Source organism: Fistularia commersonii, chromosome 2, assembly GCF_037954325.1.
Source record: "Fistularia commersonii isolate RoL2024-O1a breed Wild chromosome 2, RoL_Fcom_v1.0, whole genome shotgun sequence".
Taxonomy (NCBI): Eukaryota; Metazoa; Chordata; class Actinopteri; order Syngnathiformes; family Fistulariidae; genus Fistularia; species Fistularia commersonii.
In genome coordinates, this window is record NC_141285.1 from 18,631,313 (window position 1) to 18,658,203 (window position 26,891).

Genomic DNA, 26,891 nt, shown 5'->3' on the forward strand with positions numbered 1-26,891 from the left:
CCCAGCCTCCACTGTTCAATTTACTGCCTGTCTGATTTGACAAAAAGCTGGCTTTGAATTGAAAGGGGTATGCCAGCAAACTGTGTAAAACATTGGTACTTCTGACGTGAAATACTCTCATATGCTGCAATTTTGAAGTCTTGAGTCTTTCATGAGACTTTATACAAGCAGGCATACATACACTCTCTCTCTCTCTCACACACACACACACACACACACACACACACACACACACACACACACACACGCACACGCACACATACATACATACATACAAACATACACACACACCCCAGAAATGTGCTGGTACTTCACAGACCTTAACAGGTAGCTTTACTTCAAGCTTCCTTCACTCAAAGCCATGTCTCTCACGCCACTGATGCTGTGCTATGGGTTCGGTGGTTAGATGAACGATAAAAGGCACTGAGAAACTTTTTCAAATAACCAAAAATGGTGTTCCAAAAATGGTGTTGCAATGCTCACTTTGCTCAATAGAGCTATTGTCACAGATGGTACATCACATTATCAATTTATCATTTTTCCTCAGTTACCCCATCAAAACCAAAAAGCATACTAATGCTAGCTTTGGAACATCGGCACTTAAATTGTATCTGCCATGTTGGTTTTCTATATATTGTTAGGCATTGTGCACTTTTATTACGACTTCCATTCATTCAATCATTAGACCATGAAACCCTTTAAAGTGGATGCTGTAAATCCTTTAGGCTCTGAATTATTGTTAAAGAAAGCCCAGCGCATGGAAAATAAAGGCCAGATAGAATTTTACAACATGATTGTAACATCAACATGGTTAGCTCGTTGAAGGTTTTGTTTTAAAACCAAATTAGAATCCAAGTGCAAATGCATATAGGAATTATTCAACATGCTAAAATCAGGCCTTTTGCACAGTTCTGTTTCACAAACACAAAGCGTTGTGTGTCATACTAACTGGAGGCTGTGTCTGCATCACTGAATTTTTTCGTCCATGAAAAAAGACCTGTTTCTCAGGCTGTTATTTATCAGGCCGGAAATCAGCATGGTAACCCGTAGCCTCTGTCTGCTGCTGGGCCTGGCTACCTCTCGCTCTTCACTTTTCACCTGTAATCGGTGTTAAGACATGGCCCCTCTGATAGTCTCATATTACTCACTCATGATTGTGGAATAAATCCTCCAACAAGTCAGACACTTTCATTATATTGCCTGACTGTGAAAGACAGATTCATACCCTTTCTTTGCTGCGGTCTTTATATTGTGATTAAAAGGAAAAGGAAAAAAAAAATGGCATGTATTCAGTTTCCTGCCATTTACCATTGCAAATAAGATAAAAAAGCCTGTGCACCTGATGTGACTTAACATGTCAGTGTTTAAAATTCTATTTTTATTATTTTCTTTATCTTCCTAATTTTGTGTAAAGACTTCCATTTGATTAGACATGAGTATTTCGTCAAAGCATCGAAACATGATCAGAAAGAAAAATAAAAATTACATTCCATATTTTATGAGAATATACAAAAACCTGTTTGACCTTCACCCTGGAAATATTTTTCTCAGATAATGCCAGAGGATCAAGGGATTGGAGTCTTCCAGGTTAATGCCTGTAGTCGTCGAATATGGACTTAAGATGTATAGATGTGAAAAGGCTCTGCTCTTTAAGAGCTCTTACTATTGGGATGAAATGGTGGCGGTGATATTGTGGATACTTGCTGTATCTCTAAAGTGCTCTGAGGCAAACATATATCAGGATATAACACCAACATAAGCACTGCACACTGATGGCAAGGTCTGCATTGCTCCCCCATACTCTGTATTCAGAAGGACATACTGTACGCCTCACTTTGATATGGTTTCATGTTCTTTAACTAAATCCATTTACTTCTTCAACCATGCCGATACTCTATCCCCTGCTAAATCTGAAAAAAGGCGTCAGTGGACAATGCAATTGACACAGAGGATACTGTACGCTCTTGGCTTTTGTTGGAAATCATATTGTACTTGCAAGGTAGAACATGAACAATTATAATTTTTTTTAGTGACTGTGTTTTTCCTTGGACTCCAGAGTTACAGAGTAATAAGAAAACAGCAATAGCGCTTGCACTGAAAAAAGGCTTGTGGGTGTGAAACGCTGCAACGGGGGAAAGGACTGATTGATTGGATTGGCCGAGATTAAACAGATCTGCCGAGGAAAGACTTTTGCTCTGAGAAGGGACTGCTCTGTCAGTGAAGCTACGGTGGGCTTCTGTTCTTGTCACAGTTCCAAGTGTGTTACAGTTTGGTTAATAGATCCAGCTGTATGAATGGTGACTGTAGGTTGCAGACTTTTGCGGTGATCTCGAGATGATGCTCTAACCTTGGGGTGGTAAAAAATTGTGAAAAATAACAATAATAATAATAATAATAATAATAACATCTATAAATATCTGTGTCATCAAAATGCTGTTCATGCGAGGATAAGTAAGAGTTGGACACAATGACATTAAATTTTAGTCACTTATTGTCCATTTTGCCAATCAAGGTTTGCAGATGACACTGTGATCTGGAGTGAGAGCAGGGAGCAGTTGGAGAAACATCCAGAGAGGTGGAGATATGCCCTTGAAAGGAGAGAATTGAAGGTTAGCTGCAGCAAGACAGAATCCATGTGTGTGAATGAGAGGGACCCAAAAAGAACAGTGAGGCTACAGGGAGTGGAGATAAAGAAGTTGGAGGATTTTAAATAATTAGGGTCAGCAGTCCAGAGCAATGGACAGTGTGGAAAACAGGTGAGGAAATACGTTCAAACAAATTGGAATGGGTGAAGAAAAGTGTCAGGGGTAATATATGATGAAAGTGTATCAGCCAGAAGGAAAGGAAAGGTGTACAAGACAGAGATCAGACCAGCAATACTGTACATTTAGAGAGTGCCATTGATGAAAACATGAAGCAGACGATGAACCAGAGCTGGAGGTAGCAGAGATGAAGATGTTGAGCACATTTGTAGATGTTTTGGAGATAAGGTCAGAGAAGGTGTAAGAGAAGTTGTTGGGTGTGTTGGTCTGAGAGATGAGGATACAGAGAATAGGGTTAGATGGAAGAGGTTGATTTGCTGCCTTGTGAACCATGAAGGGAGTAGCCAAAAGAAAAAGAAGAGGTAGTCAGGTTTGTGTTCGAGATTTTCTGTTTTTGGACTGTGGCAGGATAAGTGGGGAGCCCAGAGAAAACCCATGCAGACACTGGGAGAAACTGCAAACTCCATACAGAAAGAGAGCTTCTTGTTGTGAAGCCCACGTGCTAACTGCTATGCTAACGTACCACCTGTAAGACAAGCAAATTGACCCGCAGAGCCATAATCCTTAGGTACTGCAGCAAGAAATGAAGGAAGATCCAATGGCCATCCACCATCATGGCAATAACTTTGCTGCCATTGGATGAATTTCTTGGTGTTCCAGACGCCAAAAAAGCTGAACCAATATATCTCCTCTGACTGAACTTTCTAAATATGAACTAATTGTGTTTTGGAAAGGTTGACTGATCTGAAGCAAAGGCTGTTTTTATGAGGCAAGCCACTTTTGACGTTAAGTTCATTATCCAAATTACAAGATATGAACAGAATGTCTCTTGTTTCATTCCCAAGCTCCTGTGTTGCTCAAAAAGACACGGAACCCCCAAGTGCTCCCCAGGTGCTGCTTAGTGGCTGCCCTCCTGTTCATGGTTCATCCATTATGGGTTAAACAAAGTGGTCAAAACCAGTCATATGACCAGTAATATAAGCCAGGATGACTTTCAAAACAAAAGAACATGGAGCTATCACTTATCTTATCCATAAAATTGAAAAGCCAAAGGGCACTGGCTGCAGTATGGACAAACAAGTACAGAACCTGGCCCAAGGGTGTTTGTCTAACCTAGCACCAGGGCAAGATGCAAATTATAATATGGGATATCTGAGGGTATAGTAAACACCAACAGGCCTTTAAAGTGTAAAGACTGCCAGTGAGAAAACAATGTGATGCGAATGATGAAACACAGACAGATATGCAGAATTCTGAAAAGCACGAGTGCATGCATAGCACGTCCAAATTCAAACTCTGTCATTAAATTTGAAAAAATGAGAGAGCTACAAAATTGATTCGCATGGATTATACATCTACCTATATCTAGCATAAGCTTTATTCACCGACACGCATTTTGACATTTGACACAGCAGCTTTGCATCCCTCTCATTATGTCAGGATTCAGGGCGACTAATATGGCAGTAAAAGTATTATGACTGTAACCTTATTGAAGATTTGTGTATGTACTGAGGTAAATTGGTATTTTCCTCCTTTTTTTGTATCCATGGAAGACTAATCTTGGCTTTGCATAGACACAGCCCTTACACAAATAGTAACCAGAAAACCAGAGTAAAGGTCTAATCATGTAAATGTGAAAATACCTGTGGGACCTGTGTTTTCTTCATTTGCAGCATGACAGGCTGCAATCATCTTGTTCATTAAATTGTAACAATGCAATTTCTGGCAATATTGAGAAAGCGGTTTAGAATTAAAACATGCACAACCACTGCCAATTCTGGCTTCTCATGCGGTACTAGAACTGCAGCAGTGCATATGTATACATTCATGTATTATCACAGCCTACCCGACTCAATGCACACTTCATTTCTGGTATAAAGGAAATTAAAATGAGAATAACAAAGGGAGAAAACAATAGACTTGAATTTCATGAATAGTTAAACAATGCATGGAACACATACCCCTGTGCAATCCACGCAGCTTACGTGGTTACAGTGTAATTGAAAATGAGACCAAGAGCGCTTTTTTGACGTATTGTTTAATTAGACTCCATAGTTATAGGCTAAAAGCAGAAACAACCACTGGAAGTCAAATTAACTCAGACTGAAATCTTCTTTGAGTGAACTGCTTCAGTTTCATTGTTGCGTGTTTATAGAATGATGTGACTGGTTTTGTATGAGATCAATCTCACAAAACAGTCCCGAGCCAATCAATATTCTTAAAATGGGTTCGTTGATCAATAAATGACCTTGTTTTACTGCAAATCCAACATGATGCAGTACCAAACATTCCTGGTTTGATTCCCGACTCCTCCTACTGCATTGAAGTATTGTTGAGCACGACACTGAACCCCTTATTGCTCCCCCGGTGTTGATGAGATGAGATGAGAATGAGATGAGAACAACTTTATTAATCCCGAAGGAAATTGTTGTGCCAGAGTTTCAAGTAAAAACATAACAGTAATAGACAATAGTGGAAAGGAGGAAGAATAAGAAATATAATGAAATATAAATTGTCTTAGTTGATAGACAGCAGTCAACTACTCATGGTTCATACATGATGGGTAAAATGCAGCGAATGAATTTCCCTGACGAGGAATTAATAAAGTATAATAATTATTATTATCACTATAATCTCAGTTCTTTATGATAAAACCTTGAATAAGATGATGTTTCCTGAAAACTGTTCTTTATCAGTTTATACTCAAGTTATCTTGCGCTGCTTCAAATATATATATATATATATAATCACATGCAATATACATCTTGCAGTTCTGCCGTTATCTATAGGTGAGTTTGTGTGTGAATAGGTGAATGCTGTCTACTATAAACCTCTGTGAAACTGCAAATATATATAGTAAGAGCAGTAAGGCACCATGACACTGTGAAATTTCACAAAAGATCTATCTCTTTTCGGTGAAAAGTTTCAGCACAACTATTAAATTACCATTCCATTGCAAGTGCATCAGGATAGCCATCTAAAACTTTCCACAACCACTGGCTCAAATGGATCTGAGACTGTGATCATTTGACTCCAGTTAAAAAAAATCCAAGTATTTGCCTGTCTCTAGGAGATGGCTTGAGGACCGAGAATCTGACTCTTATTCGTTTTATTTCAGAGAGATACTGAAATCTTGCAAGTATGTAATACGTGGTTAGAAAATAGAAGCCAATATGAGAACACTAACGTATGGGCTATTTCATCCTGGTTGTCCAAACAATAAAGGTTAATAGCTTATGTGCTCGGAGCTCTTAACTTTCGAAAAAGTGACATGGCACAGACTGTCCAGGGAAGCTCTCAGTCTTATCTATTTTCTCTGCCACCAATGAAGATGGGCCTGGATCAATGTAAGTTGATATAAATCCAGTGAATAGGATGCACAGCATACAGAGCCAACTCTGGGCTGACATGATTACACACAGTCTGAGGGTGCCATCATTTTTATTTCTGCTGTTAACAGATCTATATGTTTTTGAGTCCTGTGGGACTACTGACCCCTGACATTTATTTTTCCCGACCTTCACCATTATCCATCTTATCCTGAGAAGCTGAATTTATATGATAAAACCCCATCGCAACAGCAGCATAATTAGTAAAAATAATGAATGAATGAATCCCATCACAACTTAGGGCATAAAAGTGATATTTATCTCTTGTTAAGTCATGAAAATATAACACAAATAAATCCGTCAGGTGTAATTATTCCCCTGTTTTTACATTATAAGTATTATCATGTTTATGATGATGATGATGATTATTATTATTATAGTTGTTGTCGGTGTCTACCAAAAAAAGGCAATTTGAAAAATTCTTAAGCTTAGTGGATTTCAGATACTGGCACAAGTGCCATTGAAGTATATCAAAATAATGCTCTCGCCCGTGTAAGCGGTATCGGCTTCCTTTATTTGATAGTGTTACGCCAAACAGGATTATGCAATAGGAATCTACACACGATCGAGAGAATGGAAAGCATCCATGATTTAAAAGCCTGACAGGAACAATTAGGGGAGCACACTTAGTGGGCTATTACTTACCACAGAGAAAATGAAACACTTACTTTCGGTAAATATCAGTATTATCATGAGAGTGACACGTGGAAGGAAGGCAGATACTCATCATCTCAAGCAAGTATTTGGTAGATTATAGAAAAATGGATGTGACCATGTTCTCTCTGGTGTTCTATATTGAAATATGAATGCTCCATAGTTGGCAATATGAAGATGGCAATATGTTACCCCCTAATATTAGAGTGTGCACACAAAAAGAAAAATGGAAAACAAAAAAAAATAAATATTGTGAAAAATCTAATCAAAGTTGTTTTGATTGGGATTTTGAGAACCTGTTTTGAGCTCATATCCAGGCAGTGACCTCAGAGGAGTTTCCTGGGATGGGCGGATCTACAAAACAGTCTATCGAAATCTTTTGGGTCCAGTCCATGGGTGGATAATCAGAAGCAGAGGGAGAGGTACATGTTCACAAAGCAAAAAGGAAAGGTCAGAAGGCCAAAACAAGTCTGGTACCAAGGTATTCTTGGGGAAAAAAAGAAGATACAAGAATGCACATATAGGGAAAAGATGATATGCAGTCAAGTAACTGAGGAAAAACAACAAATATCAAAGAAAGAGAGGGAAAGTCTAGAAGTGGAGGTCCTAGAATGACAAAAAAATGGACCATGTATTGCAGAAAGACCAAACCTTCTTTGTAAGCATATGTGTGTGTGAAATGAAACATGCCTAGGAGGAAACAAACTGTGTAAGTGCTCCTGTGTAATAAAGATTACAGAGATGAAAGTCAGCATAGCCCAGGTCATACATTTTGGGGCAAACCAATGCGACCGGAGGAGATCTACAGCGATAATAATACGCTTAAACCACAAAGGTAGTCTCCAACATTCAATAAAAGAGAAGCTGCAAACTCTTTCTTAATTTCAAATGACCTTGTATCCCTTATTATCTTTGCCGTGCTACATATTTCAGCAGTATTTATTTGAATACCAGTGAGATGAAAGTCTACAAACAGGGCACCACAGCAAATGGCAATTACAGCAGCTGCCAGTATTTCTTGGCTGGCCTAATGGATCATATGTGAATGTACCGACAAGGGAGTGCCAGTGGCATCCATCTACACATCTGCTGAATAAATGAAGAGATCTCTCCAAAAAACACAATATTCATTGACAGAGTAATGGTTAGAGTCATGGGGGGAAAGAAACGCGTATGATGTATCTGTCGGTAAGTGAACTGATGCTCAAAGAATGTGTATTAAGTAGCAGAAAAGGATGGGAAGGACAGGAAAAATAGCATTGTATACAAAAACTGGTTGCTGATTTTAAGCCTGCTCAAATTTTATTTTTTATATATAATATCTGGAAAAAAACAGGTTGGAGCAATACTATTGTGTGTTTTAATACCTCCGACTAACACAGAAATTTGGACTATTACTGTCTTCTCTTGCAATTCCTCTGACCCATTCCCCAATCTCTCCCACTGTGATCATGATCACCACTACCTTCTACAACATATTTTGTTTACCATTTCCCAACTGTGATGCATAGGACCTCAGAAACAGTCAAAAGCCTTCATCTAGAAAATATGAACTCCAAAAAGCTTTGATATACTGGTTACTTTGATATACTGGAGTCCATCATTTTTCTGCTATTATGGAAAATAATAAATGGTCTAAACTTATAGACCGTGTTCACACATTGCAATTTCAAAAAAACGTTACAATAGATTGCATTCATGCACACACACACTGATGGAAGCAGAACTGCAATGCAAAGAGCTAACAGGAACATTCAGAGCATTCTCATTAGCATTTCAAATTACTAAAAGTGTTTTGAAAGAGTGGAGGTCCACATGATGTAGGTCCTGAGAAATTAGTATTAATACAGCTTAATTAATATTATCTATACCACTTATCCTACATTCAGGCTCGCGGGTACTGGAGCCTATCCCAAATGTCATCGAGAGGCAGGGTACACTGCGGACCGATCGCCAGTCGATCACAGGGCGAGGAAATTAATAACGTTTTCAAAATCAAAAGTCACTTCACGGTAGAAAATTCAGATATCAGATCATCATCATGACCAGTGACATCTCTATCTGAGCGTACAATGCTGTGAAATAGAGCAGCAGCCATTGCTTCACACACTGGAAAGAGATGGTGCTGCGGGTCATTACTCGAACTAAGTCGGAGATTTTCACATCTTTGTTGCATCAACAGTTTTTGAGGAGATTTAAGACTGTGACCCAGTGCAGAAGGTATTAAGTAAACCTACTAATAAATGGTGAATTTAACTTATCCAATGTGCTGTAACTAAGCTAATCACCGCTTATCACAGAAGTGATCAAGTAGAGCGCACTAGGAACGGGATAGGTGCTGACAAGAACTAATTAACTGATAAGACAGCATGGATCACATGAAGAAGAAGATATACACACGGCAGTCATGTAAAAACATCTTCCACCGGAGACAACCTCATTACTTCCAATTATTTTGACAACATCATCCTACTTGACACGGATTCTTATATGTATAAAGTAGTGGAGTTTGCTGTCAGGGTGCGGTTTTATCCTCACATTTTGGTGATTTACGTTTGCTTGGATTTGTGTGTAAGAAATATCCATGCAGCGTTAGTGAAATTGTTTCCAAGCAACCACAGTTCTCTCTGAACAAAGCAGTCATTTGCGGATCCATTTGGCTGGAAACTAGATCTACAAAATCACCTCACAAAATGTATTGCTCAGGAGATACCCAGAAATCAATGCTTTTTAAAAGACTGCACCAGAGTATCATGTATGAGGGAGTCATAAAATACACCCTGGACGGGCCACCAGTTAATCGCAGGGCCACATATACAGACAAACAATCATTCAATCACTTATTCAGGATAATTTTCACAATTTTTTCTAAGTAACCTGCTGCATGTTTTCGGACCGTGGGGGCAACACCAGAGAAACTGGTGAGGCAGAAGTGTTAACCATTGTGCTTTTATATTATTAGTATTAGTATTGTGTTTTCTCACAGTCAGTCTACATGTCTAATTCCATGACATTCAGTCAGCTCAGGGACTTAGAAATCCACCATTGATGGGTTTTACAGTTGTAGCGTTTATGGTTGTTTGTTGGTTTTGTTGCCCTCAGTCAACAGATTGGGCAAGAAGAGAGCATAAGAAGTGACCGTACCATAAGACAGAGACAAGCAGTTCATGGGCAAATAGGCAGTTAATGTTGTGGATGTGTGATGAGTAAATGGATGTGGATCGGCTAATCGGTAATTGCGTGAGTCGTCTGTGTCAGATGATCCAGGTCCGGATTATTTGTTGTTTCCAAGAGAAGGTGAACTGAAAACAGGAGGAACGTTCCATCCAAAACACTATCCAAGAGTATAAACATGCTGCTAGGATTTTTTAACTGAAAGTATGGGGTTTCTAGTATTTATAATATTTCTTCAAGTCCCTTCCTGTGCAATTTCCCTGCTGTCGCACAAATAAAGCATTATCCTACTTTGTGCTGATAAATTGTTTATATTTTAAGCTATCTCTGCCTTTTTTTTTTCTATGCAAGTGTTGTTGGGATTTTACAATATCTTACAAAGGTCTGACATAATTTTATGTTACCCAGAAAAATCGCGATACGCCAAATTGAAATACTTTACCATGGGGAGAGAGATGATTTGGCTGGGTTGTCAAATGTTAATGTACCGCTGATATGGCAATATCGTCTCTTAGGGCTTAATGTTCTATTCCAAACTTTTCAGGTAAAAGAGCTGTTTACTTTGGTGCTTGGGTCAGACAAGAAGACCAAGTGTTTGGAGCATAACACCTTAATGGTTTTTTTTTTTGGTACTTTGAACCTTTAATGGTCTGGGTTACCATTTTAGTTAAATATCATCTAAACAATTTTTTAGCCAACCTTTACAAGACATTCAAATAGTAACATTGAGAAAATGGTCGGTGGGTGACACACCTGGTCCCTCCAACCACAGTAAATAAAAAATGTAATCAGCTAGAGAAGCCTCAATATCATTTTTTGCTCATCGGTAATTACAGTGCTGTGGTAATGGAACACATGCTGGCCTTATAATTGATCTGTTTCACTATAGCAAAGTTTTTTTCTTCGGCAATAAAAGCTCAGTATATACTTTGGGCCGTGCAATAGCTTCCTTGAACATTATTACCCCTCCCTGTCTCAGTTGGCTAAGAGCAGGCTTACGATATTCCACCGGTATCACAAACATCCAACTTATTTTACTATATTAAAGCTCCACATTGCACCAGTTACACTGCTGTTGTTCTTTCTTCCTGCTCTCTCCAGCAATCTTATTTAGTCCTCACATGTGTCAGTTGATGCAGATATATTGGAAACACAACCGACTAATTGAATTCCGTGTTTCAAGGAGGAGCGTTTTGACTTGAAGTTTGTACTCATAAACTTTCTGACCTGTGTCCTGTTTTATATAGGATCTGCGTTTAATTATTCTGTTTTTGGAACCAGTCTTAAAGGATACTCAAACAAAATTGTGATGGATATCTACACTGAGTCCCCTGACAGAAACTGCTCATTTTGTGATGGCCACTTAAAAATACAATAATCTTGTAATGGCCAGGCATTCTACAAAAACATTATGCAAAATACTGAAATAGGCAAAATGAAAATGTAAAGTTCAGAACAGCCCTCCCTATACACACACACACACACACACACACTCATAAATAATTACTCATAAATACACACACACACACACACATATATTTATATGTGTAAAACATGCATATGTACATATATATATATGATTTTTTTTCATATATATATATTCATATTTATATATGAATATTTAAATTCGTTATTTATTCATTTTTCCTAAGATTAAGCTTGAAAACATATTACCTGCTTGTTACCTATAGAGATGTCCAAAAATGTTTTTAAAATGTTAAAAATGTTCAATGTGTCTCGATCACTGCTATCCGAGATGGGTTACCACCATTGGAAGAAATTGTGGAATGAATCTACTAAATGCTACCAGCCAGTATTCACTCATTCACTCTCTATAAAACTTATCCTGCACTCAGGGGAGTTGGGTTCTGGAGTCTATCCCAGTTGTCGGGATTGGCAGGCTTCACCCCGGATTGGTCAACAGCCGATCACAGAGCCACATATAGAGACATACAATCATTCGATTGCCCCACTACATGTTTTTGGATTGTGCGAGGATCTTGGGGACACCCAAGCAGATACAGGGCTCAAACAAAGGACCTCCTTACTGTGAGGCAGATGTGCTAACCACCATCATGTCTACACAACACAATTACCTCTCCAGATATCAAAGATGCTGGCCAACTTTACAACCGGGGAAATTATTCAGCTAATTAATTAACCTAATTACCAATGCCCAACACAGTTGACTTAAACTGAAATGGAAAATGAAAACAAATGATGTGTTAATTCATTTCAAAGAGTACATCAGATGGAGGATAAACGGCACCTCGAAAAAACCTCTGGCTGAAACTGCATTTGTGCTCAAACAGGTTGCTATCTGCAAACATTTTCTGTGGCTGTGCATGACTCACCGCTAACAACTGCTGACTTATAGGAACTGCAGGCCAGAGCCACACAGGAGAGAAGGCTCTGTGGAAGAAAGCGGGTTGCATATAATCAGAGATAAAGTTTGGTGCAGCCCTGAGGGAAAGCCCTGTCTGCTGAAATACTTCTTTTTTCATTATGCATAATGAATACGCACACACACCCACACACACTCACCCATATATATTTTACAAAAGTGTTGTCTTGTGACTCCTGTTGTTTGGCAGAGAGATTAAAGTTTTACAGAATAGCTAAACTATATGCCAGCAGAGTAGCAAAACAATGACACGAGAAAAGCTGCTTTGTATGGAGTTGGTAAAATGTTAAGTAATTTATTGGAAACAAAGAGTTTATCACTCTACCAGTCAGGATGTAGCAGGGAAGGCAGTTGAAGGAGAGGTCAAATCCCAAAAAACATGTTTGAATTTATTTTAAAAATGTTAATGTTGGAATATCAGAGTAATAAGATATCTTAATATCTTTGGTGATAATTATTGTGATGTTTGTACATGTTAATACATTGTGAAAGCCCTTACAATAAACACTGTGGTTGCCCTTTGAATTTAGTTGCTGGGAATTGTTTGCAAATGTCAGACATTGAAATTACACATTTTTTTAGCACCTTCATTATCAAATTAAATTAAATTAATGTTGGTGCGATGTCTAGAGGAACCAATACAGTATATCTACTTTGAAAATAAATATTTTTTCCGTTATTATTAGTAAGACATTTTCTATTCCATTTCAGAGATCTTGCAGTGCTTTCTGCATCATCAAAACCATTCCAATGCATTCTGTGGACCCATTACACTTACATTTGTAACATTCAAAATATTTTCTTTTACATTACATTTGAATGATATATGGCCCTGGGATTGACCGGTGACCAGTCCAGGGTGAACTCCACCTCTTGCCCGATTCTCCAGCATTCCCCGTGACACTGAGTGAAGCACAAGTGGCAGATGATGGCTGGATGGATGGATGGATGGCTGGATGGATGGATGGATGGATGGATGGATGGATGGATGGATGGATGGATGGAAATATTATATATTTCACTAGAAACAGTCTTTTACATATCACGCTAATTTACATTTTCAATTTAGGAATTGAAACAACTACTTACTTCAAAGCGGAAAATGATCTATCACAGTTCAAGAAAAAAGAAAAAAAGTTCGGCCTATGAACAGCCTCATTTTGTATTCATCACTCAAAGGAAAGGTGTACAAGACAGTGGTGAGACCAGCGACGCTGTATAGCCTAGAAACAGTAACAATGACAAAAAGACAGCGGGCAGAGCTAGAGGTTGCATAAATGAAGACGCTAATGTTCTCTTTGGGAGTGACAGGGATGGATAGGATCATGAATGAGTCTATCAGAGGAACAGCACATGTTAGATGTTTTGGAGAGAAGGTCAGAGAAGGCAGACTGAGATGGTTTGGTCATGTACAGAGGAGGAATAGTGAATATATTGGTAGATGGATGCGGGAATTGGAGCTGCCAGGCAGGAGGTCTAGAGGAAGACCAAAGAGAAGATTTATGGATGCAGTGAGAGAGGATATGAAAGTAGTTGGTGTGAGAGAGGAGGATACAGAGATTAGGGTTAGATGGAGAAGGTTGATTCGCTGTTGCGAGCCCTGAAAAGACAAAAGCGAAGAAGAAGATACAGAAATAAATAGTAAACATTTAATACCTTAATGTACACAATAAATTGTGTGCATGAGCCGGAGAACAAGGCAGCATAAAAAAAACAAACCTTTATAGTTACATTACCAGAAAGCACTTTTTCATTTTGGTAGATGTGTAATTTGTCAGAACCGTCCAATCAGAGACAGATCTTAAGGTTAGCCTGGAGCCCAACCAGAAATTACCAGGAATAATTTGGACAGATTTTGGCTTTCTTTCTTTTTAGCAGGACAGAGCTTTCTTTCAAAATCATTAGAATTTCTTTCAGAACCTTATTTTGGTTAGGATTTTGCATTGTCAAAGCAGTGAAAACACTTAAATGTATACTCTCTTGTGACCTGCAAGACACATAAAGTGCATGAATCACTGGGTGATGTGATGTGCTTGGTCCTAGAAGCAAGAACTCATGATGTCATCCAATATATTTTATAGACTTGTTTTTTAAACAAAATGGTTTAGAGCAGACTTGGCCATTTTACGGCCCGTGGGCCATATACGGCCCATTTGGCACCCCTGTCTGGCCCGGGTTCTGCCAAACATAAATAAGTATTTTGGTGTGGATGAGACACAACATTCTTTTATTTCGAAAAGGCTTGACACTTTGTTTATGAGCGCACGCATGTTGATCCTACAGTCTGCACAGTGACAGGTTATGCGAGCAGCCAAATATCCCTAATCCCCCCATATTATGACTAATGGTGAAAAAAGATTCTGAATGCTGCATTTTCAACAAGGCATGGACAGAGAAATACTTGTTTACAGAGGTCACAGGTAAAGCCATGTGTTTAGTTTGTTTTGCTCTGGTGGCTGTGTTAAAAGATTACAATCTCCATCATCACTACGTGACTAAACATGAGGCGAAATACAAGAACTTTTAAGATAAAGAGCGCGCCACTGTATTGCTAGCCAGGTTGCAAACTCAACAAACACATTTTTTACAAAACATTTGGCATCCGGAGGTGCAGCAGTCAAGACAAGTTTTGTCATATCTCACAAGATCGCTAGAAAGAGCAAACCATTTTCTGATGGGGAGTTTATTTAGGAGTTTTTGGTGGACTCATCTGTGCTAATATGTCCCGCAAAAAAGGGGCTTTTGAGAACGTCTCGCTTTCCCACCCCGGCCATAACATGAAGGATTGAAGACATTGCTAAAACCTGGGGCTACGACTGAAGGACAGCGTGAATGACTTTGAGTACTTTTCCCTGGCTTCGGATGAGAGGTGTGATATATGGGACACTGCCCAGCTGCTCATCTTCGTGCGCGGGATTAATGCAGACTTCAAAATCACGGAGGAGCTGGCAGGCGTGCGGTCAATGAAAGCGACAGCAACAGGGAGTGATTTCTTAACAGAGGTCAATACATGTGTTGAAAACTTCGGACTGAGATGGGATAAACTGGTGGCCGTGACAACAGATGGCTGGCCAAGTCTGAAAGGAAAAAGAGTTGGACTTTTAAACAGAATCTGAGCAGAAATTACCTTTTTTATTGTATTATACATCAGGAAGTGTTGTGCAAGTCAGTGTTAAAAGTGAATCATGTTGTTGAAGTTGTAACTAAAGCAGTTAGCTTTATCAGAGCAAGAGCTCTGAATCACGGAGAACTTGTACTTTTAGAGGAAAATGAGACTGACCACCATGACATAGGCTACCATACAGCTGTAAGGTGTCTCAGTTTGGGAAAAGTGCTGAAAGACTTCTGGGAGGTGAGAGAGGAAATTCAAGAGTTTTGTGAAAAGAAAGGAAATGTCATTCCTCAGCTTTCGGAGGCAGACCGGTTGGCTGATCTTGGTTTTACTATCGAATGGATTCGTCAGATGAATGAACTTAATGTCAAACTGCAAAGCAGACTTTTTGTGTATGAAATGTACAGAACAGCCACAGCTTTCAGTAGGAAGTTGCAGCTTCTGTCAAACCGACTGAGAGATAATATTGTCACTCAAATGCCAACACTCAGGCAAGCTACACCATCAGCAGAGCAGCTCCACAGGTACTCATCCATGTTAGACGCCCTGCATGCTGAGTTTTTGAGGCAATTTCAAGAATTTAAAACAGTTGAGAGTTAAATGCACATGGTTTCTTCTCCCTTCACTTGCCGTGTTGATAATTCATCCAGTGATGTTCAGAAGGAACTTATTGTCTTGCAGTCTGACACACTTTTGGCAGAGTGCTTTGGGTCAGTCCCACTGCTTGACTTTTACTCTTCACTCAAAGAGGAGAACTTTCCACTCATGAGGAGATGCTCGAAAGATTCTTATGCTCTTTGGATCCACATATGTATGCGAGCTGACATTTTCAGTGATGAAGTTTAACAAATCCAGATACAGGTCTTCCATTACTGATGACCTCCTCACAGCCGTCTTGCGCAGAGCCACATCAGACATTGAAGCAAATTTCAATGCACTTGTTGAAGCCCAAGACAGATTGGACTTTTCTCACTGAACATTTTTTAACTGAACTATAAACATGCTTAAAATCAATTTTTGCTAATGTATACAGTTGTTCATCTTTAAGATAAGACTATATTCATCTCACAATGGAGAAATTCCCTTGTTGTATAATACACACCATTACAGTTGTGTAGAAATGAACGAGTTAAAAATAGAATTAAAGAGTGATGTATGATTGTGTTTGTTTTGTTCAAACTACTAATTCAATAGGATTATTAATAATTTCACCCTCAACCTAAATGACGATGTATATATTTTTATAAAAATTTCCAGAGTATTCTTATTCCTCATGAGCAAAAAAATCTGATTTAAGTGGAGCATATAAAAAGGATTGAATGAGAAAATGTATTTTGAGCAGGACTAAATCATTAGAGTCATTGTTCGTTTGGCGCTCCAACACATTTCAGATTTTTCATGCGGCCCCCTGTTGACATTAATTGCCAACCCCTGGTAAAGAGAGAGTTTAGAGTAGTTATAAGTCTTCTAAGTCTCGGCTAGTTTAATGAAGGCCAATAAACGGTCATTTGGAGTCATGGCAGACATTCAGGGCAGGTTGCCCTCCCCCAGTGCCTGATGTTACTGTACACTGAAAGTAGTCAGGTCAAAAGCAGTCAAGGTTTTTTGTTTTGTTTTTTTCTTCATGAAAACAGCAGTACATGTCCAGTCTGCTGAGAGATCAGTCGTGGGTGTTCAAGAGCACAGTGTGTAAACCCACAGATGAGTAAGCACTTCCACAATTGCTTCTGACAAACCAGACAGCTTCTCTGGGGTAATGCCGAGCAGCAGCTTCATCTCAAGGATGTATGAAGTGAGATAGATTATTTGGGGAATGACTGAGAACTGTTATTATTAAGTCCTCAATGCAGTCTGTGGTTATTCAGATTAAAGGGCCATTAAAAATAGTTCCAAGGGGCGATGGTTTGCTTACACCACAATAATTGGTAAAAGCAGCATTTTCGAGCATAAGCAATGTGCTAATAAGTTTAGAATGGGGCAGCCCTGCTGAAAATGAGGAATGCAGGGAGATGGAAAATTGACAAAAATGCAGAAATAGTGTGTGTGTGTGTGTGTGTGTGTGTGTGTGTGTGTGTGTGTGTGTGTGTGTCCATGGGGGGGGGGGTCGGCTCCACAGCAACTGATAGATTAATGCATCACAGAGATTCAAAATTTGCTGCTTCAGTTTACAAAACTATAGTCTCTTCTCCCAGGTAATAGAAGTCTGTTGATGCATGGAAAATAATATCTGTTGTATATATGAGTTTTTTAATGCTTGCATTCTCACTATCTTGATTATTTGCTGGCTGCAAGTAATCATGTTTATTCTTATTTAAAAAAGAATGCCATCTGGTGCACTGAATAACAATGTTTCTGTGAGACCACATGGTTTTGCACTTCATCCATGCATTGATTCATTTCTGCATTCTGATTTTCCAGCTCCAGATGTCCGAGAGGAGTATGATTTCCAACCGCGCGCTTCATTGATTGTTTTCAATTTCACAGAGTAAAATGGACATCAGTTTGATAAATTGTAGGATCTCACGAGCTGCTTGAACAGCCCCTTTATATTTCAGAATAGATTCCACGACTCTTTCAAAGTCCCCTGAAGAACAGGGTACCATGTCTTCACCTGAGGGTATTCAAGTTTCATAGATTGGGATCAGATGTCTACAAGGGCTAGAGAATTTGACTCATGTTCATTAAAGATTTAAAGAGCCTGGAGAAGATCAATTCTGTAAGTCTTTAAGTTAATACTTACAGGATGCTATTAAAATAATTCAGAAAAATATGCTAATCCTATTTTTGAGTTGATCATTTTGCTACTGGGTAACATTATCAAGGGTTACAAATGATATCTAGGAAAGTGCAATAGATTGAAAATAAAAAAAAGAATTTTAGATATCAAAAGTCATAATGAGGATTCAAACTAATAAATAAAATAGGTTACACACTATATAGATGAGGTAAAAGTTATTTTGCAAAATTTTTTTTTTTTGTTGTGAGTTTTGATAGCACTGATTTACCTTAAATGCCAAAAAAAACAATGTCATGGCCAACAATATCCAGTGAAATGAACTATTTTGCTGAAGCAAAATCACAAAGGCAAAAAAAATCTAGGATGGACCTGTGCCTCAGTAAGAATACTGGCAAATATCCACATTCAAATTCTTAAATATAAATGTTTATAAAAATCAATCATTCATGCAGAGATAGTTCCTGCGTGCAAGTGAAGTACGTCATGTTGACGACCTCTCTGGAGGAGGTAATTACCACCAGTGAATGCACACCGCACATCTCTGTGACAAACGTCTCTCGACAACAAAAGGTTAAAAAATGGCCTACGAATGAAACACTTTATTACCACTTCTATATGTAAATATACGAGCAGCAGGCTCGATATGAATAGCAATCAAGCTTGTCACCCCTGAACAAGCTTACCAAACTCACAGCTCTACTCTAGTTCAGACCTGGCCACATACAGGCGATTGGGCGTCACTGTCCGGCCCATGTTCTACCAGTCATAAATAAACAAGTACTTTGGTTACATTACATTACATTACAGTCATTTGGCAGACGCTTTTATCCAAAGCGACTTAAAAAGTGCAATGCAGTCACCGAAGATCCGAAGTACCAGTAGTTGAAAGTCAGAAGTGACCAGTTTACCAAATAGCCATCTCAGAACTATATACATACATACATTCCTTTCCTGTTTTGTTTTTTTTTCTCCTCTCTTCATGGGGGGTTGGGGGCTAAATGCGATAAGTAGGGCAGTGTTTGGTGTAGAGGTATGTTTTCAGCTCATGTCGAAAGATGGGCAGCGACCCCACTGTTCTGACCTTTTTCGGGAGTTCGTTCCACCACTGAGGAGCCAAAACTGAAGAGTGGAGACCGGTTCGATCGGCACTCAGGTTCTCCAAGTGATGGGATGGACGGTCGTCGAGAGGTGGCAGATCGGAGGGGACGGGTAGGGACATGTGGCTTGACCATATCCTGGAAATAAGACGGTCTGCCCGATAGGCGAGCACCAGGGTCTTGAACTTGAAGCGGGCGGCTACAGGGACCCAGTGAAAGGACATAAGAAGGGGAGTTGTGTAGGAGAATTTGGGACGGTTGAACACCAGGCGGGCTGCCGCTTTCTGAATAAGCTCCAGAGGCCTGATGGTCACTGCTGGGGCACCGGCAAGGAGGGAGTTGCGGTATTCCAGATGAGAGACGACTAGAGCCTGGATGAGTATCTGCGCTGTATCCTCCAACTTTGGTGTGGTTGTGATGCAACATTTTTTTATTTTGAAAAGGGTTGACACATTTTTTATGGGTGCATGCACGTTGATGCTACTGTCAACACAGTTACAGGTTATGGTAGCAGTAAAATATCCCTGATCCCTCAAAATGGTACTTAAGGTAAATAAAAGAAAAGCTGATTCTGAATGCAAAATACTCGTTTGCAGAAGTCACAGGTAAAGCCGTGTGTTTAGTTGGTTTTGCACAAGTGGTTCTATTAAAGGATTACAATCTCCATCGTCACTGCGTGACTAACCATGAGGAGAAATACAAGAACTTTTCAAATAAAGAGCGCACCACTGAGTCGCCTGTATTGCGAGCCAGGTTGCAAACTCAACAAACACTTTTTACAAAACGCTTGGCATCCAGAGGTGCAGCAGTCAAGACAAGTTTTGTCATATCACACAAGATCGCTCGAAAGAGCGAGTTTATGAAGGAGTGTTTGGTGAACTGGTCTGCGCTAATATGTCCCGAAAAAAAGAGAATTTTTTGAGAACGTCTCCCTTTCCTGCCCCCAACATAACAAGAATGATTGAGGGCATAGTGAAAAACCTGGAGCTTCAACTGAAGGATGACTATGAGTACTTTTCCCCAGCTTTGGATGAGAGCTGTGATATGCGGAACACTGCCCAGCTGCTCATCTTTGGGCACGGGATCAATGCAGACTTCAAAATCACGGAGGAGCTGGCAGGCATGCGGTCAATGAAAGCGACAGCAATGGGGAGCGATTTCTTAACAGAGGTAAATTCATGTGTCGAAAACTTGAGACTGAGATGGGACAAACTGGTGGCCATGACAACAGATGGCTGCCCAAATCTCACAGGAAAAAAGTTGGTCTTTTAAAGAGAATCTGAGCAGAAATGACCTTTTTTATTGTATTATACATCAGGAAGTGTTGTGCAAGTCAGTGTTAAAAGTGAATCATGTTGTTGAAGTTGTAACTAAAACATTTAACTTCATTAATCATTCATACAGAGGCTTCTTCAGTTCAGAATTGAAAAGGATGAGTGGTGAAACGTCTTTAAGTGAAGAAATTAAAGTCCAGTTGCGAAGACAAGAATATTTCAACAAGAAGCCTGAAATTATAAAATTACAGCAACAGGTTGATTTCAAACACAAGTTACTATCTCACAATTTTTTCTCATACTGTTCATTCACAGTGTTTTTCAATCATTGTCATTTGTTGTATTTTCCTACTGAACAATTTTTGTTGAAATGTATTACATCCACAAATCCCTTTTGTCATATGTAACAGATGTTGTTGTTTTAGCTTTGTTGGTAACTCAAATGAAAGTACAGTACAATTAATTTTGATTGTCACAGAGATCCTAAAAAGATGGAGAATGTAATCGTGTATATGATGAACCCATATTGTCGCCTTCTCAAAATAATTGTGATTGTCATCCTTACAAGCTTTTCAGAAAACACCAACACCCTAAACGTAGCCATATTTTGAATAAACAGTGGATTAAGCCTTTTTTTTCCCCCAAAATACTAGATAATTAATTTCAGAAGGCTACAATATGGCCTATCAAAGAGCGCAAATGAATCTCCAAAAAAAAAAAGAAAAGGTCAACATTCACTGGCGGTGATAATGAAATCTTAAAACAAATTAAAAACTAATCAACAATAACCTGATCAGAGCAGATTTTTGAGCTCATGGAATATTTAATTATTCTATAAATCAGATATACACATTATCAAAGATATTGTGTTAAGGGTTAATTCACGGATATTCCACAGCAGCAACGTCTGTGGTCTGGTTCACTAAATGGCCAGTGGGATTAGTTACCACTGAGAAAGCATATGAGCTCAAATGGGAAAGCTGATGAGTAACAGTGATTTCATTTTAGATGACATCTTCATGCATGAGGAAACTTCAAAGCTATATTTGGTGAGTCACAATTTAGGACCCACAGAGAGCAAAGTCATTACATTAGAAAAGATACATCAAAGTTTAAAAACACTTGAGATTATTTATTTTTTTATAAAACTGGTTAACATTGTTAGAAGCCCATTTATATTCCATCGCTTTCCATATAATGCAGTCTTGTCATCACCACTTATCTTAGTCTTTCCATGAAAAAAAAAAAAACAGCTGCAAAATGGTTGCATATCAGAAAATATGCGATGAGCTTTAATAATACGGGGGCTGCCAAACAAGCATCGTATACATTTTGTGTGAAAAGAAATTGGAACCAAGCACGACCATGATAACCGGAGCTCAGAGATCATTTCTCACTTTGAAGTGCGCTGTCAACCAGAGCCTGCAGTCGGTGTTGACACAGCCTGAGAGCAAACAAAATCTGGGCCATTATGTATTTAATGATGGAAGAGGAGGCACAGTTCCACCCCCAGAGACTATAGCTGCTCTCCAAGCTCTTTGGATAGCATGTTGTCAGTTCTACAGCGGAGACTTGAAATAGTTTGATAATTGCATTTCTAATAAAATGTGCAAATACTAAAGCGGCTTCAATGGACTGTAATTGGAACCAGTCCCACAATTGAAAGTTGAGCATGGCTTGAAGGCAGCGAGACGACTTACACAGAACATTGTGAGTAAATGCAGTATTGTGGCCAGAGCGGAGTACTCATATGTTTGCATTCTGCAAATATATCAAGTTCAAAATATCTTCACTGGTGTTTGTAACCATTACATTCTTAATTGAGAAAAAAATAATTAAGACTGATACACAGCACTAGAAATAATTAGATTATTTTTTCAGGATGGGATGAGATACTTGAGCCGTTTTACACTCACATTTCCCGGGTCATTCATTCATTCATTCATTATCTGTACTGCTTATTATGCACTCAGTGTCACGGGGGGTATGAGCATATCCCAGCTGTTATTTGGCAAGAGGCTCGGTAAGCTCTGGACCAGTCACAGGGTCACATTTACATACTACAATTCACTCTGCCATCCACACATCTCCAATTAACCTACATGGTTTTGGACTGTGGGAAGTAAACTGGAAAACCCGGACAAAATCCACAGACAAGAGGAGACCATTTAACTTCACAAAGAAAACCCTCCTGTTGCAATCAAACCAGGGACCTACCTTCTGTTAGGCGGAGGCATTTACCATTACCAGCAGTAATAAGAATAATGATGATGATATGATGATGATACTATTACTACTACTAATAATCATTATAATAGATGATAATAAATTAAAAAGAATAAAATATTTAGTCTGATGGTCACATAAACCCAAGTCAAGTCTTTGTCCAAATAGAAAAGAACATTAAGAAAACTAAAGAAGATCTGTTTTTCATGTCCAATAGTTGGATTACTCATCCCACGAGAGCAGGCTGCAGTGAGCACCCCGCAGCAAGATTAGTTATGTTTGAATGCAATCCCAGGAGTGCCTGGCACACCGTGCATGAGCGAGAAGTTTCCTGTTCACTGATTACACTCTTAACCACCTTGAACTATCGAGAAAGGTATCTCTTCTGTATATATGTCATCAAACACTGTATAACCCTCTGTTTCTCAATAATCAGTTAATATTTTGGAAAAAATAATCAATTTACATGAAAAATATGTGGATTAATTTATGCTGTCACTTTAAATAATAACCTCTTTCCTTCAAAACATACAATACTATGTACCAAGTGAGATCTGCAGTCGGTCAGGAATTTTAAAGTTGCGTAACTGTTCTATTTTACATTGATTATTTGTTTAAACATAAGTGCCTGGGCGGGAAAAAGGAAAGGGTAAATAGCATTACTGCAAGCTTTAGTGTGGGAGATTAAAAAGATTGTTAAGCCAATTTTCCAAAACCATTAATTGTGATTAATTGTGTTTTTGTTCTATCTCCCAAGATAAAAACCAGGGTTGCAGTTTGACCAAAAGTAAATGCATTCAACTTGTTTTCTCCACTTTAAAAAAATATATATGAGAAACAAAAAAAATCATCGGTGTTCTCAAGATGTGTCCATGTGTGGGAATGCACATGCAAATAATCTCATTCACTGTAAAATAATACACATTATGAAACCTCTGTAGTATGAGTATTCGTTGCTGCGATAACCGTTTATGTTTGATGAAGTTCTTCATCGGCAAAGAAATATATCCACCGTGTTAATTTGATAGCATTAGCAGGTATGTCTAAGCTCCCAAAGCTACCTTCAGAATCCAATGTATTTAAATGCTATTATTAGTCATTAGCATTCATCCTGTAAATAAGTGCGCTTTTGTTTGAAGAAATTGGAAACAGCGATCACGTAAGCCGTTTTAATGTGCTGTAAAACATACATTATCTACAGTCACTAAACTGTCTGTATTTAGGGTAGGTGTCATGATGTTTGTTCTTCAAGCTATTTTATGAAGATACATGGAAGTGATTCAAGGGTTGGAAGTTGGTTCATTGCAATCCTTTGCCCCAGGTTTTCTATCATGATCACGTGTATGCTAACTTGTTTCTGCAAAACACGGAGACAATTTCAATAATCTGATCTGATCTGTTACCATCGACCTTTCTTTTCCCCTGTATATATCACAGACATCTTTTTTTCGGGAACAACAAGAGAAAGCAGCTAATTTGTTTATTTTCATGCATTCCACTTGTGGGGATTTGTTCATCAGGGATAGCAGTAGGTGTCTCCGAGTCTAGTGTTAGTTGCAATTACCAAAGCTGAGAGAAGAGGGTGAACACAGTTTCCCTAATTAGAATAAATCTTATAATTTTGTTGTTGCTTCTCTCCCTTATCAGCAACCCCTTTTTTTTTGGATTGATGCGATTTCTGTATGTAATCAAGTTTTTCACGAAATCAATCTGAACCACGATTTCTTGTGTTTCTCTTAGGCTCCTTTTTTAACGCACTATCCAAAAAAATGCTATAAAACAGATAAAGACCCACACTAAGAGAATCACGTTAGATGAGGTTACTTGGGGCAAAACTTAAAGGTTAGGATGTGGTGGGTAGTATCATATTATATGGCAGACACTGAGCTAAAGCATGAAAGAGGCAATGTTTTTCATGTGTACTGACACTGTTAAAATAAATACACTTGTATTAATGCTTCTTGACCAACTTGTGAATTATTTTGCTCTGGCTATGAAGAGAGAGTATATTGAAGTTAACCCTGTGTGCTGACGAAGACACCAGTCTCTCTCAATGGACAATAATACGGGTTATATGAGCACAGATTATATTTGCCCGAGTGTAACAGTATGAATCAGTTTGAAAAGCGCTCTATAGTGAAAATATTCATGTTTTTCAAGTACATCCCAACCAAAGGGATTTCACATTTGACTCGGACTGGTTTATAATTTGAGTTGCACATTAACATGAAGAGGGCAAGAATTTCTGTACAAGATTGCATCAATCACAGCCCACTCGATAGCTGTTAAGGCATATTATCCAAAAGCAAAGGTCAACCATTTGGTGTAGGAAGTAGTGGAAAGAAGATCCCCAGTGCTTTTATTATGCATCATTTAGGAACTGTGAAGGTCTTTAACAGAATGTCTCTGTCCACATGTTGTTGTTTTTTTCTACTCTTTTAACAAACATGATATTTATGTATTAACCTAGCAAACAAAGTAAAACATTGATTTGATGGAGACTGTTGATTAAAAAAAAAGGGGACAGGGGGTAATTCTACTCAAAAAGCTCCATCATTATATGTCAAATACTTCCTGCCAATCCATTCAGAGAGCTATCAGGTATTTCCCCACAAGGTCCAATGCCCCCACAAAACAATAATGAATAAATATATAAATAACAAATGATAATAATAATCACATAATAAATGATAAAAACCCACAAAAGGAAGAATGAATATCCCAAAAACTAGTTACTTTGTGAATATGGTGAAATGATAAAGTGACTGTTCAATGCTTTACATCCAAAAACAGAATTTGATCATCAGTGTATATAAGTCTCCGGCAATGAGACATCAAATGAGCCTCCAGAAATTTGTAACACATTTACTCCATGAGTTAACAATACATCACACGATCATCAGCATATAAGCAGAGTAGAGACAACTTTTAATTCAAGATGTGAAAATTATAAGATCAGCTGTCATTGCGCGACATACTCGACTTTTGCAACAGTACAAACTTAGCAGTAAAATTATTATACAATTGCAAGAAACAGAGCCTGGTCTGAAAATATGGGTACAATTTTTCCGAAGGATGAATTTACAGAGGAACTGTTCAAAACATTAAAAAAAAAAAAAAAATTGGTTTTACCAAATTGCATCATTCTGCTATTTTGTGAATATTTTTGTCAATCAAAACTCAATAAGATTTTGCTTTTCTTTCATTAGATATGTTTAATGGGTATTGTACAAAGACAGCTGCCAGGGTCAGGGATGGTTCACAATAAATACACTATATGGCCCAAAAGTATTCGCTCACCCATCCAAATAATTGGAATCAGATGTTCTAATCACTTCCATGGCCACAAGTGTATAAAATCAAGCACCTACACGTGCAGACTGTTTTTACAAACATTTCTTAAAGAATGGGTCTCTCTCAGGAACTCCGTGAATTCCAGCATGGCACTATGATATGATGCCACCTGTGCAACAAATCCAGTCGTGAAATTTCCACAGTCCGATTAAATAACAAAGTGGTAGGTCACGTAAACTGACAGAGTGGGGTCAGCGGATACTGAGGCGCATTGTGCAAAGGGGTCGCCAAATTTCTGCAGATTCAACAGACCTTCAAGCTTCATGTGGCCTTCAGATTAGCTCAAGAACAGGGCACAGAGAGCTTCACAGAATGGAATTCCATGGCCGAGCAGCTTCATCCAAGCCACACATCACCAAGTGCAATGCAGGGGTGTAAAGCATGCCACCACATGACTCTAGAGCAGTGGAGATGTGTTTTCTGGAGTAACGAATTGCGCTTCTCCATCTGGTAATCTGATGGATGTGTATGAGTTACTTGGTACTTGTCTGACTGCATTGTGCGTAAAGTTTGGTGGAGGGAACTATGGTTTGGGGTTGTATATCAGGAGCTGGGCTTGGCCCCTTAGTTCCAGTGAAAGAAACTCTGAAAGCCTCAGCATACCAAGGCATTTTGGACAATTCCATGCTCCCAACTTTGTGGGAACAGTATGAAGCTAGTCCCTTCCTTTTCCAACACGACTGCGTACCAGTGCACAAACCAAGGTCC

The 26,891-nt window shown here is 38.8% G+C and overlaps 1 protein-coding gene across 1 annotated transcript in view; it reads left to right on the forward strand.

The window, feature by feature from the left end:
• LOC147236624 (general transcription factor II-I repeat domain-containing protein 2A-like) overlaps window positions 1-19,001 on the forward strand; it is a 33,452-nt gene extending 14,451 nt beyond the window's left edge. Inside the window, exons 2-5 of the mRNA XM_086162927.1 lie at window positions 15,206-15,342; window positions 15,447-16,019; window positions 18,685-18,802; window positions 18,927-19,001. Coding sequence (XP_086019053.1) covers window positions 15,206-15,342; window positions 15,447-16,019; window positions 18,685-18,802; window positions 18,927-19,001 — 903 coding nt within the window. The remainder of the gene's footprint in view (window positions 1-15,205; window positions 15,343-15,446; window positions 16,020-18,684; window positions 18,803-18,926) is intronic.
• Window positions 19,002-26,891: the final 7,890 nt, after the last annotated feature.